Source organism: Anguilla anguilla, chromosome 4 (genome assembly GCF_013347855.1).
Source record: "Anguilla anguilla isolate fAngAng1 chromosome 4, fAngAng1.pri, whole genome shotgun sequence".
Taxonomy (NCBI): Eukaryota; Metazoa; Chordata; class Actinopteri; order Anguilliformes; family Anguillidae; genus Anguilla; species Anguilla anguilla.
The window spans coordinates 59,935,559-59,950,463 of NC_049204.1; the positions used below are offsets into that span (position 1 = coordinate 59,935,559).

At 56.8% G+C, this 14,905-nt stretch overlaps 1 protein-coding gene across 2 annotated transcripts in view; it reads left to right on the top strand.

Annotated features, from left to right (window-relative positions):
- pik3r3b (phosphoinositide-3-kinase, regulatory subunit 3b (gamma)) overlaps positions 1 to 14,626 on the top strand; it is a 137,013-nt gene extending 122,387 nt beyond the window's left edge. For both annotated transcript variants that reach the window (XM_035414178.1, XM_035414179.1), the window contains 9 exons: positions 5,787 to 5,898; positions 8,134 to 8,232; positions 8,402 to 8,582; positions 9,040 to 9,165; positions 9,372 to 9,514; positions 9,728 to 9,904; positions 11,396 to 11,470; positions 11,946 to 12,116; positions 12,372 to 14,626. In XM_035414178.1, the coding sequence (XP_035270069.1) occupies positions 5,787 to 5,898; positions 8,134 to 8,232; positions 8,402 to 8,582; positions 9,040 to 9,165; positions 9,372 to 9,514; positions 9,728 to 9,904; positions 11,396 to 11,470; positions 11,946 to 12,116; positions 12,372 to 12,570 (1,283 nt within the window). In that variant the 3' untranslated portion in view covers positions 12,571 to 14,626. The remainder of the gene's footprint in view (positions 1 to 5,786; positions 5,899 to 8,133; positions 8,233 to 8,401; positions 8,583 to 9,039; positions 9,166 to 9,371; positions 9,515 to 9,727; positions 9,905 to 11,395; positions 11,471 to 11,945; positions 12,117 to 12,371) is intronic.
- The last annotated feature ends 279 nt before the right edge of the window (positions 14,627 to 14,905 follow it).

Genomic DNA, 14,905 nt, shown 5'->3' on the forward strand with positions numbered 1-14,905 from the left:
TTGTGTGGCGTGTTTGGACAGTTGGGAAAATGCGCATTTAGGAGTTTAAGGAGGACTTTTTGTGTAAGCAGAAATGGGAGGCCGCCCCCAGCCCCCCCCCCCCCCCCTCCCCCCCGGGTATGTGGGTGATCCCAGTCAGGTGTGTAAAGACTGACTGCGTGCTCTGCTGTCGTGACCCCCCCCCTCCCCGGCCCGCTGCCTCCCCTCCCCTCCCCCTAAAGGGGGGGTGCACCTGGCAGTTTAGTGGAGCTCCACCCCGATCCCGCACAGTCCTCCCAGGTTCCTGTCTGACACAGAGCCGTCCACATCTGGAGCTGCTCTCCCATTGGCCGAGGCTGCGTCTCCATTCAGAGATTAGCCCTGCCTGGGTGCCGTGTCTGATTTTGGGATCGGGGGTTTTGCCTCTCGCCCCGGTCTGAGAGGGGGCAGAGAGAGCTCGGCTGGCCTGCCGTCTCCCGGGCTGGGGGGGGGGCCGAGCCTGACGTGCAGCTCAGCGAGGCGGAGGACGGTAAGCGCGGGGGGGGGGGGGGGGGGTGGTGTCTTTTCCTCTCCTCCTTTTCTCTTGTTCCCCGCTCCCTGGTTCTTCCTGCCTGCCGGGGGTGTGCACGGTGAGCGGTGGAGCCACCGTCGGGGGTGTGGGTCTGTCATCGCCCCGGGGCCACGCTGGGGGGGCGGCCCCCGCCGGGGCTCCGACTGACGCACTTAACGCAGAGCTCTTATGGTGAATTTTATACGTTCCGTATGGTAATGTGTATGATGTGTGTGTGCTTTGGAGCGCAGCATGTAGGGCTTGTGTGTGTGGTGGACTGGTGGGGGGGGGGGGGTTTAAAGTGAAAAGCAAAGTGTAGTAGTTGGCCTGAGGGTGGTGTGTGGAGCGGGGGAGTGCTGCCAGGGCTGCGTGAGGCCTCTCTATCTGTCCTCGCTTTGGGCCCCCGCCCCACTGTCCCCCCACCTTCAGCACCGGTATGGTCCCCTCGTCCTGCGACAGTCCGGCGTGTGGAAGAGTCCCGTGGCGGTCACCAGAAGCAGACTCCGCGGCTCGGCCCGCCGGACCCTGGGGGTGAGGGAGGGAGGGGGGCGGGGCCACAGCGAGGCTGCCTTAGGGAGGCGTGGCCGTCTCTGCGGGGCTGCTCTGGTTGCCCGTGGCGACCCCTGGCTGGAGGTGATAAAGGGTCCTTTGTTCCCGGAGCGCTGCGGCCTCCAGACCCCTCCGCCTGCCACTGTACGCCGGGTCCCCCTCTCCGCGTCAGAGCGGCGTCTTCGCCCGCACACGGCCGGCCGCGTCCCGCACGCCGCCTCCAGACCCGCTCGCGCTCGGCCGCCAACCCCGCGACGCGCCGCATGGACACCGCGGGCACCGCCGGCGAAGCTTTTACGAGTGAGCGGTCTGGCCTGGTGTGAAACGAGCCTGTGACCGCCCCTGCTTTGTGTGGCGTCTGGCTGAGCGGCGTTGCAGGGGGGGGTTTGGTAGCGCGGTGGAGAGGGGGAGAGAGAGGGAGAGAGAGAAGGAGAGAGAGAGGGAGGGAGAGAGAGAGAGGGAGCTCCTGACCGTGTGCACTCCTCTCCTTTGTGTGACGCGGCTCATTGTGCCCTGCGTCGCTGAGGACTGAACCCCGAAGAGAGAGAGAGAGAGAGAGAGAGGGGCGGCCGCTGCACCGCTCTGACGCGGCCACACCTCCCTCTCTCTCTCTCTCCGCTCGGCTCCTTTCAGCAGAGAGGCAGAGAGAGAGAGTGAGAGAGAGAGGGGGGCGGATGAAGGAGTGCAGAAAGAGCTGACAGCAGGAAACTGCTGGGCTGGAATTGAAGGTTTGAGTTGTGCTGCTGCACCTGCCTTTTGGCTTGTTTGAAAAGGAGAGGGGGGGGGGCCTCAGAGCTATTTCCCTTTCTGCTTCCAGAGTCCTGAACGGGGCTTTGTGCTCAGGAGAAACTCCCTCAGCCCTTTCACCTGTGCAGGGACGGCCCTGCTCAGTGTGTGTGTGTGTGTGTGAGAGAGAGAGAGAGAGTCTGTCTGTCTGTATGTGCCTGTGTGTGAGCTTGTGTGTGCCTGTGTCTTTGTGCATGTCTGTGTGTGTTTGCCTGTGTGCGTGGCTGTGTCTGTGTACCTGTGTGCCTGAATGTGAGTGTGTGTGTGAGCTTGTGTGTGTCTGTGTCTTTGTGCATGTCTGTGTGTGTTTGCCTGTGTGCGTTTGTGTGTGTCCTTGTTTGTGTGTGCGTGGCTGTGTCTGTGTACCTGTGTGCCTGAATGTGTGAGGGTTTGTGCATGTGTGTGAGTTTGTGTGTGCCTGTGTCTTTGTGCGTTTGTGTGTGTCCTTGTTTGTGTGAGCTTGTGTGTGTCTGTGTCTTTGTGCATGTGTGTGTGTGTGTGTTTGCCTGTGTGCGTTTGTGTGTGTCCTTGTTTGTGTGTGTCTGGCTGTGTTTGTGTGCCTGAGTGCATGAGTGTGCGTGTGTGTCTGTGTGCCTGAATGTGTGAGTGTGTGTGTGTGTGTGTGTGTGCCTCTGTGTGTGTGTGTGTGTGAGTGAGTGTGTGTGTGTGTGTGTGCCTCTGTGCGTGTGTGTGCACTTGCGTGCGTGGGGCGCTCGCCTCCCCCAGTTCAAACAGGTTGGAAAGTTAGCGCAGCATTAGCAGGCCTCGCTGAAGACCGGGATGTATAATTAATCAGTGATTATGGCGCTGGCACGACTGGAAGGGGGGAAGCATAAATCTTTACGACTGCATAAAAGACTGCCTTCAGAGGTAGCCGTGCCACCAAAATAGCTTTCATCCTGGAGCCTTCCATCGCCTCACGACTTTTGACAGGAGAAAAGTACACAGGGCAGCGCTTTCTCATTTTTTCTGAACGCACAGTTTCCCTTCCTGTGCCATTATTCATCGGGAAAGTGAAAGAGGTGCAGGGGACAGGCTGTACTGCAGCTTTAAGCTCCCTGGGCATGTCTGTTTCTCTCTCTCTCTCTCTCTGCCTATGTCTCTCTGCCTATCTCTCTGTCTGTGTCTCTCTGTCTCTGTGTCTCTCTCTCTCTGCCTGTCTGTCTCTCTCAGTCTCTGTCTCTCTCTCTCGCTCTCTCTCTCTCTCTCTCTCTCTCTCTCTCTCCCTCTCTCTGCCTGTGTCTCTCTCTGCCTCACTCTCTCTCTCTCTCCCCCTCTCTCTCCCTCCCCCCCTCTCCGCCCCCCCCCCCCCTGAGCTGGGCTGCCTCAGGCTGCAGGGACATGTCCAGGCCATGTCCGGAGTCCTCTTGACTCAGCAGGGGATTTCCAGGGCAGGTCAGGGGAGAGGAGTTTGGCAGACTCACTGGGGACGGTGGGGGAATCCAGTCGACCCCCCTCCCCCCCCCCCAGCAGCCGTCCCTTAGTGATGCAAGCACCCGGCAACCCCCTTACAGAGGCGTCCCGTCCCGTCCCGTCCCGTCCCACGCCCCGCTCCTCCGCTGGCTTGGCCCGGCTCCTCTCTCTGGGGGAAAGCACGCGGTGTTCTCTCTAATCGGGACGGGGGCGCGCGGACGTTTGGGCTCAGCTGAGCTCCTCTGGCTGCGGACGCTCTGTCTCGCACCACAGCCGGAGATCTCTGCTCCTAATGTCCAAATCTGAAGAGACGGCCGTCTGCCAGAAGTCGACGTGCGAGCCGTCGTTCCGTACACGGGATGGATGATGGGTATTTTTTAATGTGATCCTTTAACCCTCGGGATAGTAGGTTTTTTGTCTTCTTTTTTTTTTTTTCGTCCCCAGAATTGTACGTCGCTGTTCTAGAACACCACTGCTTTCCATTACCAGCAGTGATACTAGATTACATCAGCATCAGAGCGTTAAGATTCTGATCACAGATGTCTGATCGTACTCATTAAAGGATTAAAAAGGGAAAATAAGAGGTTTGTCAGAGGATGGCTAACATTGTCCAGAGGAAGTGTAGTTTGTGAATAGCGCTCTCTCTCTCTCTCTCTCTCTCTCTCTCTCACTCGTATTCATGTCCATGTGGTTTAAACACTGGCTGCCTGCTGGGGGTGTGTCCTGTGAGAACGGCGGCTTGGAGTGTTTCGTGCGTACACCGACCGTTTGCATTCTGTGAGCACTGACAGGGCCCCGCGAGGCCCAGGCCCCCGCCCCGCCCCGCCCCGCCAGGCCCAGGCCCCCCCCCCCGCCCCGCCAGGCCCAGGCCCCCGCCCCGCCCTGCCAGGCCCAGGCCCCCGCCCCGCCAGGCCCAGGCCCCCGGGGCCTGAGGAGGGCCGCGGAGAGCCAGCACGGTGTCTGGGTCAGGGGCGGGTTAGTTTGCCTTGGCAGAGGGCGGGAGGCGGGGTGGTTGGGGGATGTGGTCACAGCCGAATACTGGAGCTACTGTGGCGCGGCAGGGTTTTTCCACCGTCACCGTGACTGCACCGCAGCGGCTGAACTCTGTCCTACCCCTGCCCCCTGCTCCCTGCCCAAAACCCCCCTCCTTCCACCCCTGCCCCCTGCTCCCTGCCCAAAACCCCCCTGCTCCCTTCCCAAAACCCCCCTCCCTCCAGCCCTGCCTCCCCGCCCATCCCCTGCCCCCTGCTCCAAAGCCTAGCAGCACCAGAAGCCAAAGGCAGTTTCATTTCAGAAGGCAGCGCTGACGTAGCGCTGTGGGATACCCAGCCCCTGGCTCTGAGCTAGTTCCTCTGCGGACGGGGTGCTGGGCCGCTGGCCCGGGCGGGACGGGCCCGGATCGATGGGTGTGAACGCAGGGCTGCTGTGACTGGCCCAAACGCCCTGCTCTCCCCGGCGCTCCCTCTCCTCCTCCTCCTCCTCCACACTGTTGAGTCAGCTGCTTAATTGTGTTTGTGTGGAAACAGTGGCCGCTCTGTGCTGGGCTGGTCTGCAGCTCGGAGCCCTCAGGAGCCCAGCGCTGACCCTCACCCCCCCCCCCCCCCCCCCTTGCCACAACCCTCACACCCCTGGCGCCGCACACCCCGACCGCACGCCGGGCCCTGACCGAACGCGGGCGACCGGTGACCTCGTTTAAAACGCGCTTTCGGCTGAAGAACTTCTCTCCAGAGCGCCTCCGGAACTTTCCACACATCCAGTCTTCCGTTAGATGGGGAGGAGCCGCTCAATAAGTCGTTGTGAGAACTTCTGACGCCGTTTGTTCCGCTGGGGATCGCGTTTTGGGCGCACTGAATATGACCTGCAGTGCACATACATGCTCTGTTTGAGCTTCGTCAGTTAGAGAAGCAGGGCTGTGTTCTGCTGCTCAGTTTCCTATTTCAGCTGACTGGAAGTGTGCAGCTGTGTTCTGCTGCTCAGTTTCCTATTTCAGCTGACTGGAAGTGTGCAGCTGTGTTCTGCTGCTCAGTTTCCTATTTCAGCTGACTGCAAGTGTGCAGCTGTGTTCTGCTGCTCAGTTTCCTATTTCAGCTGACTGGAAGTGTGCAGCTGTGTTCTGCTGCTCAGTTTCCTATTTCAGCTGACTGGAAGTGTGCAGCTGTGTTCTGCTGCTCAGTTTCCTATTTCAGCTGACTGGAAGTGTGCAGCTGTGTTCTGCTGGTCAGTTTCCTATTTCAGCTGACTGGAAGTGTGAAGCTGTGTTTGGTGGTCAGTTTCCTATTTCAGCTGACTGGAAGTGTGAAGCTGTGTTCTGCTGGTCAGTTTCCTTGCGAGGCCTGTGAGAGGGACCCAGCAGGCCATCTGACTGGATCGTCCTCTCTGATTGGCCGGGTAACCAACGGGCAGCTCACCGGCCTCCTCCAGTTAAACCCTGCAAACATCAGCGAATGCAAACGAGCTCCAGCCTCGATCTGACCGCCCCGCTCTCTCCCTTCTCTTCCCTGTCCCGCAGCTCTCCCTCCCAAACCGGCCAAGCCCATGACCCCCGTCAGCAGCAACGGCATCAAGGAGACGGGCGCCAGCTCGCTGCAGGAAGCAGAGTGGTACTGGGGAGACATCTCCAGGTGAGGCACGCCTCTCTCTCTCTCTCTCTGTCTCTCTCTCTCTCTCTCTCTCTCTCTCTCTCTCTCTCTCTCTCTCTCTCTCTCCAGTCATGCCACTGTTTGTCTTTCTCTGTCTGCGCTAGGTCAACAGGAGAGGACCATAAAGAGTGTGCGTGTGTGTGAGTGTGAGAGAGATGGAGCATGTTTACCATCTTACTCATCAGAGTCTGCTGATCTCCAGTTTGCATAGTCATGAGTTTGCGCAGGGAACAGTCGAGGCGTTCATGGGAGTCCAGTCCACACAACCACACGCAGCGAGGGGGACCCTGAACGCCAGCGGGGGGGGTGAATTGGGGCGAGGGGGAGGGGGGGGGTGTCATGGTGCCCCATATCTCCTGATGGGGGTGGTGGCTGATCCAGGTCTTGGTGCTGCGTGCCGATGTGATCATGGCTCTCCCTCTCAGGCCTGTGGGGGCTGAAGAGACTCGGGTCAGCAGGGAGCCACGCCCTGTCCCAGGAACTCCCCTCATTGCGCGGGGTCGCCGTCTCCCGTATGGCAACCGCAACCGGGCCTCCCCCAACCCCCCCCCCCCCCCCCCCCTCCCCCAAGGCCTGTCAGCTGCTTCAGATTACGACGAGAGGGAGGAGGGGGCGAGCCTAAAATCTCCCAAAATGTCACCCAGCCAAGCAAGCTCCGAACACCCCTGAGGTTTTATCAGATTAACGCAGTGCCCAGCGACCGGCTTTGGTCGCGGTCGACGCGGACGACGCTTGAGCGCGGCTGAGGCCTCGGCCGGGATTGAAGCCCGTGACCCCGGCAGCAGGTCGCTGCGCTCAGATGTATCACTTTGGGGACAAAGCCAGGCCCGGGCCCGGGGGGGGTGTAATCCTCGCAGGAACGCGCCGGCCCGGGCTGCCGTCGGGGCTTATCGGAGCGGCGGGCGGGACATGAAGGTGCCGCGTGCCCCGGGCGCTAGCCTTGCTCTGGCGCACAGGGCGTCCCGTCCCGCACGCGTCCGGCTCCCTGTCCTCACGCGGGCGTGATTGGCCGTGACCCAGGCGCTCCCCCCCAGCCTCAGGATTTAGGCTTAGCCAATCGAGCGGCTGGCAACACGCAGTGTTCCTGTTATCATCTCATTATCGTCTCACGCCGCGACTCTGGAGCACCTGCGCGGCTTCCAACGCTTCAGGATCCCAGGAGCGGTGCATTGTGGGTGTGTTCAGCGGGGGTACTGGACTGGAAGCCCAGTGGGGGGCGGTCTCTTTTTCTCCCGTGCGATTGGTTCACAGTGACCGCGGCTGTAGAGCTTGCAGCCAAGGCACCCCCCCCCCCCCCCCCCGACTGTGGGCGTCGCTCAGAGGCAGCCAGCATCACTGATGCGGCCCCGCCCCCCTCCCCGTCAGAGGCACGTCTGTCTGTCACGTTGGCTTTGGCCGCTTTGATCCATTTCATGCTCTGCTTGCTCAGATTATTCGCCGCTCGTTCTGTTAGCAGCGCTGCGAAACGGGGCGATCTTCAATCGCTCGCCCTCGGCTGCTCAGCTGGAAGAGACCGAGCGTGTGCTCGAGCCGAAACCCCGCCCCCTTCCCGCAGTTTCCTGCGGGACTTTGGGAACCCCCCCCCCACTGTGGGTGCAGAGGAAGTCCAGGCACACTTCCGTCCCAGCTGCCTGTGGTAATTATGACTGTTAGAATGAAACTGGGCGCAAGGCCAGCTGACCTGGGGTGTCCTCTCGAGGCTCGGTAAGCCCCTCCCCCAGCGGTGGGGCGGGGGGGGCAGGCACCCTCAGAGCCCGTCTGTCTGCGAGGGGGAATTCGGAACTCCGGACGGGGGGGGGGGGGGTTAAGGAGCCAAAGCGCTTCAGGATGTGAGCAGACGGTGCGGGTCACGGCCTGGCCACTCCGCCCCCCGGCCAGACCAGAGGTGTTCCACGCTGCAGAGCACCTTGCGCCGCGTCTGGGGGATTTTTTTTTGGAGGGAGGGAGGGAGGGTGGGGGGTTTGTGTTTTACCTGTATTTGCTAATCGGTCAGCGCTGCCCCCTTCCTGGCGTGCCATCTGTGCGCTTACAGCTGCTCACCCTCTCTCTCTCTTTTTCTCTTTCTTTCTCTCTCTCTCTCTCTTTTTCTTTCTCTTTCTCTCTCTCTCTCTCTCCCTCTTTCTCTCTCTCTCTCTCTCTCTTTGTCTCTCTCTCTCTCACCCTCCATCCCTCTCTCTCTCTCTCTCTCTCTCTCTCTCTCTCTCTCTCTCTCTGCAGGGAGGAGGTGAACGACAAGCTTCGCGACATGCCCGACGGAACCTTCCTGGTGCGGGACGCCTCCACCAAGATGCAGGGGGACTACACGCTGACCCTGAGGTAACTACGGAAACCGGGTGTAATTTTTTTTTAAAAAGCGAACGGCTGTGTTTGTGAGAGGGCGAGCGGGGACGTGAGCGTGGGGCGGGCTCGTTAATCACAAGCCCCGCCGTCGGGGCGCGGGGGTTTGCGTGACCTTGCTCTTTTAACTTTCCCTCCCCCCCCACAGGAAAGGCGGCAACAACAAGCTGATCAAGATCTACCACCGGGACGGCAAGTACGGCTTCTCGGACCCGCTCACCTTCGGCTCGGTGGTGGAGCTCATCAGCCACTACCGGCACGAGTCGCTGGCCCAGTACAACCCCAAGCTGGACGTCAAGCTCATGTACCCCATCTCCCGCTACCAGCAGGTTTGTGTACCCCCCCCCCCCACTCACCTGGAGCCCCCGCCCCCCCCCCTAGATGTGTTTTCGGATTTCCCGAGGAAAGCGCCGAGCCAGCAGGTTTCCCGCCCGTGTGAAATATTGCGGCGCTCGTTCGCCGGCGCGGGCGTAAATAATTACACGCGTCCGCGCCATCGGAGGCCCGGCCGCGCGTTCGCTCATCCCCTCCCCGCTCCCTCCTCTCCTGACACCTGTCCCGCGCGTTCCCACGCTCATTATTCAGGCTTTCCCGCCCAGTAAAATCCATCAGAGCCCCTCGCACAGGAGCACTCTTCCCCACTCTAATGACTTTTTGGGGGGTGGGGGGGGAAGCCTCCCGGCAGTGTACTGAGACAGCTCTGCTGTTAGCGCACGCGTCTTTATTTTTTTTGCCGTGGGGAAATTCTCCGCAGCCGTTCGAACCCGTGTTCGTTCCTTCCCTCAGGATCAGCTGGTGAAGGAGGACAACATCGACGCCGTCGGGAAGAAACTCCAGGAGTACCACAATCAATATCAGGACAAGAGCAAGGAGTACGACCGTCTGTACGAGGAGTACACCAAGACCTCGCAGGTACGGGGGCGGGGAGCGTCGGCCATCTTGAGCACAGCGCCCACGACGCTGGAGAACGTGTTCGCTTCTCGAGGCCCGCGAACGTTCGGGGTCGCCGTTTCCATGACAACGTGGTACCCACGTTGCCGGGCGAGGTCGCTGGTGCTGCGTGTGCGGGGGGGACTGACCCGTTTCTCTCCCCCCCCCCGGGGTTTTTGAACGCGCAGGAGATCCAGATGAAGAGGACGGCCATCGAGGCCTTCAACGAGACCATCAAGATCTTCGAGGAGCAGTGCCACACCCAGGAGCGCTACAGCAAGGAGTACATCGAGCGCTTCCGCCGCGAGGGCAACGACAAGGAGATCGAGAGGTGAGCCCCGCCTGTCCCCGCCCTCCCTCCCTCCCTCGGGCCTCCCCCTCGGCCCGGTCCCGCCAGGAGCTGCTTCCCCTCAGACCGTCGGCGTGAGGCCTTCGTGCTTCGCGAGGAGCCAGCCGCGGGGGCGGCCTGCGGGCGATCCCTCGCGGAAGGTTCCGGAAGCCGTCTGTGCTGACGGCCCGTGCTCTTCTCGCCCCGTGCCCGCAGGATCATGATGAACTACGAGAAGCTCAAGTCCCGCCTGGGGGAGATCCACGACAGCAAGACCCGGCTGGAGCAGGACCTGAAGACGCAGGCGCTGGACAACCGGGAGACGGACAAGAAGATGAACAGCCTGAAGCCTGACCTCATCCAGCTGCGCAAGATCAGGGACCAGTACCTTGTGTGAGTGCGGACTTCCTACTGCTAACGCCATGCTGTCTTTACTGTAGTCCTCACCGTGCAGCTGCAGTATTTCTTTACTGTAGTCCTCACCGTGCAGCTGCAGTATTTCTTTACTGTAGTCCTCACCGTGCAGCTTCAGTATTTCTTTACTGTAGTCCTCACCGTGCAGCTGCAGTATTTCTTTACTGTAGTCCTCACTGTGCAGCTGCAGTATTTCTTTACTGTAGTCCTCACCGTGCAGCTGCAGCTTATTTACTGTAGTCCTCACCGTGCAGCTGCAGCTTATTTACTGTAGTCCTCACCGTGCAGCTGCAGTATTTCTTTACTGTAGTCCTCACCGTGCAGCTGCAGTATTTCTTTACTGTAGTCCTCACCGTGCAGCTGCAGTATTTCTTTACTGTAGTCCTCACCGTGCAGCTGCAGCTTATTTACTGTAGTCCTCACCGTGCAGCTGCAGTATTTCTTTACTGTAGTCCTCACCGTGCAGCTGCAGTATTTCTTTACTGTAGTCCTCACCGTGCAGCTGCAGTATTTCTTTACTGTAGTCCTCACCGTGCAGCTGCAGTATTTCTTTACTGTAGTCCTCACCATGCAGCTGTATCTTATTTCCTGTAGTCCTCACCGTGCAGCTGCAGCTTATTTCCTGTAGTCCTCACCGTGCAGCTGTAGTATTTCTTTACTGCAGTCCTCACCACGCAGCTGTAGTATTTCTTTATCCACGGACGTCACAGCTGCAGCTGTGAAGCTGTAACGTGCAGCTGTGAAGTTTATGTACTGTAGTCCTTACCATGCAGCTCTGGCTTATTTACTGTAGCCCTGACTGTGCACTGCAGCTGTAGTTTATGTACTGCAGCCCTCGCAATATTGCTGTGATGTTTATGTGCCCTAATCCTTACCGTGCAGCTGGTTTAATTATTGCGGTGGGTTTAATGATTGCTTGTTGGTGCTCGTGGCGCGGTGATTGAAGTCTGGGCGTGCTCGTCCTAAAACCTCCTTAATCATTCACAAATTGAACGGAACGAGTTGACTTGGGATCTTTTTTTTTTTTTCTTCCCCCAGTTTCTGCGCTGATTGGACAAAGTGCTCGGGTGAATCCCCTGAGACTTAAATTTAATTATTTCTGCCTCTCAAAATATATTTTTTCAGCAATACTAGCAGGGTTCTGATTAAGCACTAGCGCAAGGGACTCTGGAGTCACACGTACCGCCTTCCCGCTCTGTGGAAAATGTGCATCAGGAGCAGACGCTTTTTTCACTTGACTGAATAAGAAGCCGGATGTTGGATTTCAGCACATACACAGCCCACATGTTCCTCTAACCCCTCTGTCCATTCCTGTTGGAAAGTTGAAAGCATCTTTTTGAAATGATCTTTTGTAGAGTTGAGCTTCGCCGGTGCAGCCGGTGCTGAGTGGAACGTGTTGGAGTAATCCTCCTTGGCCTCTCTCTCTCTCTCTCTCTCTCTCTCTCTCTCTCTCTCTCTCCCTCCCTGCAGCTGGCTCAATCACAAAGGCGTGCGTCAGAAACGAATTAACGACTGGCTCGGAATCAAGAACGAAAACGCTGATGAGTAAGTGCGTTTAGCGGGGGGGGGGGCGTACCCCTGCGTTCAGCTCAATTTCGGGTAGCTCTGCGGTTACGCGTTGAGGTTAGCCGTGGCTAGGGAGCCCGGGGGGGGGGGGGGCTCTCGGTAGCCGTTTATGGACACGCTTTAAAATTGCTGTGGGGCGTTGGGGGTTTGCAGGATGGCTCGGCTGAGTCAGGGTGTGTTCTGCCCTATAGCACTTCAGGGATATCAGAGTGAAGTCACGGCTGCCTGTATTTTTGCTATACGGATGCACTTGTTACCTGCAAAACTAGTATCACTTACGTATATATCCCTTTTTAGAGTTATATACAAGTCAAAATGAAGATACATTCCTCTGTAGTTTGGAATTGATTATTGTTAAATAGTTTTTCTCAGCTATAGTTGTAACTGTCACAGAAAATCAAAATGGCGGATTGTTAACGGACGCCGTGTCTTGCGCGCGCGACCTCGTCCGCAGGGCCTACTTCGTGAACGAGGAGGACGAGAGCCTGCCGCACTACGACGAGAAGAGCTGGTTCGTGGGCGACCTGAACCGCACGCAGTCCGAGGACCTGCTGCTGGGCAAGCCGGACGGGGCCTTCCTGATCCGCGAGAGCAGCAAGAAGGGCTGCTACGCCTGCTCCGTGGTGTGAGTATACAGCAGGGGGAGGGTGGTGGGGCAGTGGGGGGCAGCCTGTGGGGGAAGGGGGGTAGGGCAGCAGGGAGAGGGGGGCAGCCTGTGGGGGAAGGGGGTAGGGCAGCAGGGGTAGAGGGGTAGAAGGGGGTGAAGGGGGTAGGGCAGCAGGGGTAGGGGGCAGACGGGGGAGGGGGGTCGGGCAGGAGGGGGGGTCGGCTGTCAGGGAAGGGGATGTTCGGTCTCTAACGCAGCCCGTGTCCTCCGCAGGGTGGACGGCGAGGTGAAGCACTGCGTGATCTACAGCACGGCGCGCGGCTACGGCTTCGCCGAGCCCTACAACCTGTACAGCACTCTGAAAGACCTGGTCCTGCACTACCAGCACACGTCGCTGGTCCAGCACAACGACTCCCTCAACGTGCGGCTGGCCTACCCTGTGTATGCACAGATGCCCTCGCTCCGCAGATGAGCCCCCCCCCCCCCCACACTCACACCCGGGAGGGGGGTCCAACAAACAAACAAACAAACAAAACAAACGAAAATAAACAAACAAACACTTGCTGCAACACAACACGTCAGCCACCTTGGAGTTATATATATTTTTACTAGAACAATTCGAGGGCATTCTTTCTAAAGACTGCTTGATTTGCACAAGGAAGTTGAAACATTTTGTGAATGTGAAACGGACGGAACGGACGGGCCGAGTTTCGGGTGACCCGCTGCTACCTAAACTCCAGCCGGGACTTTTTAACGCTAACCTTTTATCTTCGGCTTTATTTCCTTTCATCACCTTTATTTTTTTGTTTTTTTTTAAATTTTGTTCCTTTTCTTTGTTCGCTTCTTTTTGTCAGCTTGAATGCGAGGGAAGAAAAAGCAGTAATGTTTCGGGATGGGTTTTTTTTTTTTTTCCATTCCCTCTCCATGTTAAAAGCAAAAACTTATGTAGCATAGAGGCGACCGACACTTTTCCGGATGTCTCTTATCATTGCGATGGCAGCCGAGCAGAGGGGAGGTGCAGTAGAAAAATGTTTGTAGTCTTAAAGAAAAGCTTGCTTTTATACTAACCGTAGGGAAGGAGATTTGTTTCTTGGCTTCACTTGGCTGGACTCTCAAAGCTGGCTAATTTTCCTATTAAAAGCAGTCCAGTGCAGAGACCAAAGTTAGCATGGGAGAAACTCCACTGAACTTTTAACTGAAAGAAGAAGCAGATTAATTAATGCCAGTGCTTTGTTTAGTACCACACATAAAATGGAGTTTGGGCGGGTGCTGACACACTTAAAGCTCTTTAAAATGTATTGTTAACCAAATTGTACACGCAGAAAATTTGAAAGCACTTATTTAAAAGGCGTCTGCAGCTGCACATTTCTACACCAAAATTTTAGAACACGGACTTTAAAAGGAAAACTGAAACCCTTTTTATGTGTGGCTTAAAAAATATAATATGTTATGTGCTCATGTTTGTTCGAAAAGGAAAGAAGAAGAAAAAAAAAAAACAAGCAACTTGGATTTTTGTATTCTTTATAGAACCTACGAAAAATAAGCTTTGAAATATGTAACTGAAGCAGGAACAATGGTTCAGAGTTGAGAAGAGACATGCTTTAGAAGATGAAAACTTGAAGAAAGTGCAATCCAACATGTATTATTAGTAGGGTAGGAGTCTACTGGAGAGAGCTGCACTAACCCTGCCCAGTGGCACCGATGAGATAATCAAAGGCACAGTGAACCTTTGAAAGAAAGATTTTTTTTTTATACTGCTCCTATTTATATCGCTGCTTGACTTTATAACCGGTTGAAAAGCATTTTTGTTGGAAGGTTTTAACGGTGGCTGCCTGTTTTGTTTTAAGTCTCGAAACAATAAAAGGAATAAAACAAAAATGACCGCAGGCAAAAATAAAAAAATGGCCGTGTATGCAGTGACTTGACTTCCTTAAACAAAACCTTGCTGTTTTCCTATTGGCTGTGGTGCTTGCACATCGTCATACCTGAGTGTATACGTGGTGATCCTCCAATCAGCAGTCTATGTGAGGAGCCACTCGTACTAGTCTTACCCCCCCGCCTGCTTGGGAGTCCGCACTCCTCTTTAAAGGCCTCGTGGACAGGAGAGGCCTGTGGAGCAGCAGGGCCATTGGTTTCAATGGGCACAGAGCAGCAGTGGTATTTGGGGTGGGCTAGGCGCCTTGCTTGTGGAGCCTCTTCTACTCTCTTGCATATCCGTATACCTGAGATGGATGCGTTTGGCTGTTCTTAAAAAAAAAAGTCGCCAGTGTGTACTGATGTCCCAAATTTAAGAGTTGGAGATTTGGAGTTGGAAAAAACCTCCATAGGACCTCCTGAGAACAGAAATACCAAACTGATTAATAATTGATAATGATTGATTAGCTTTTTTTCTTGCAAGATTGCAGGCATCCGATATTAAAAGTGTAATGACCTTTAAAATGCAGGCTTCCTGTGAATGCGCTCTCTGCTCGGCCTCTCTCACAGGCCTTTGTGCTGCATCTGAAAGGCCACACCCCAGCACAGCCTGACACGCAGGTTCTGATGTCACCGAGCCCTCCTCGGCTCCAGTGGGACTGCACTGGGATGCCTGTGCCCGCCCCCCCCCCCCCCCCCCCTCAATAGTGTCAGCGGTCGATGCAGCAGTGTAAGTTACTGGCCACTCTGTCGGGGCGAGGTGCTTTGGTTTTAATTGGTCAGCAAACGCGTGGACGTCCAGCTGATGGCGGTGCGCGTCTTTCACGTTCCTTGGGTGCTTTTCTCACGCCTGCCTGCCTGCCTGCCTGCCTCCCTGCCCTGGGCCCACACCC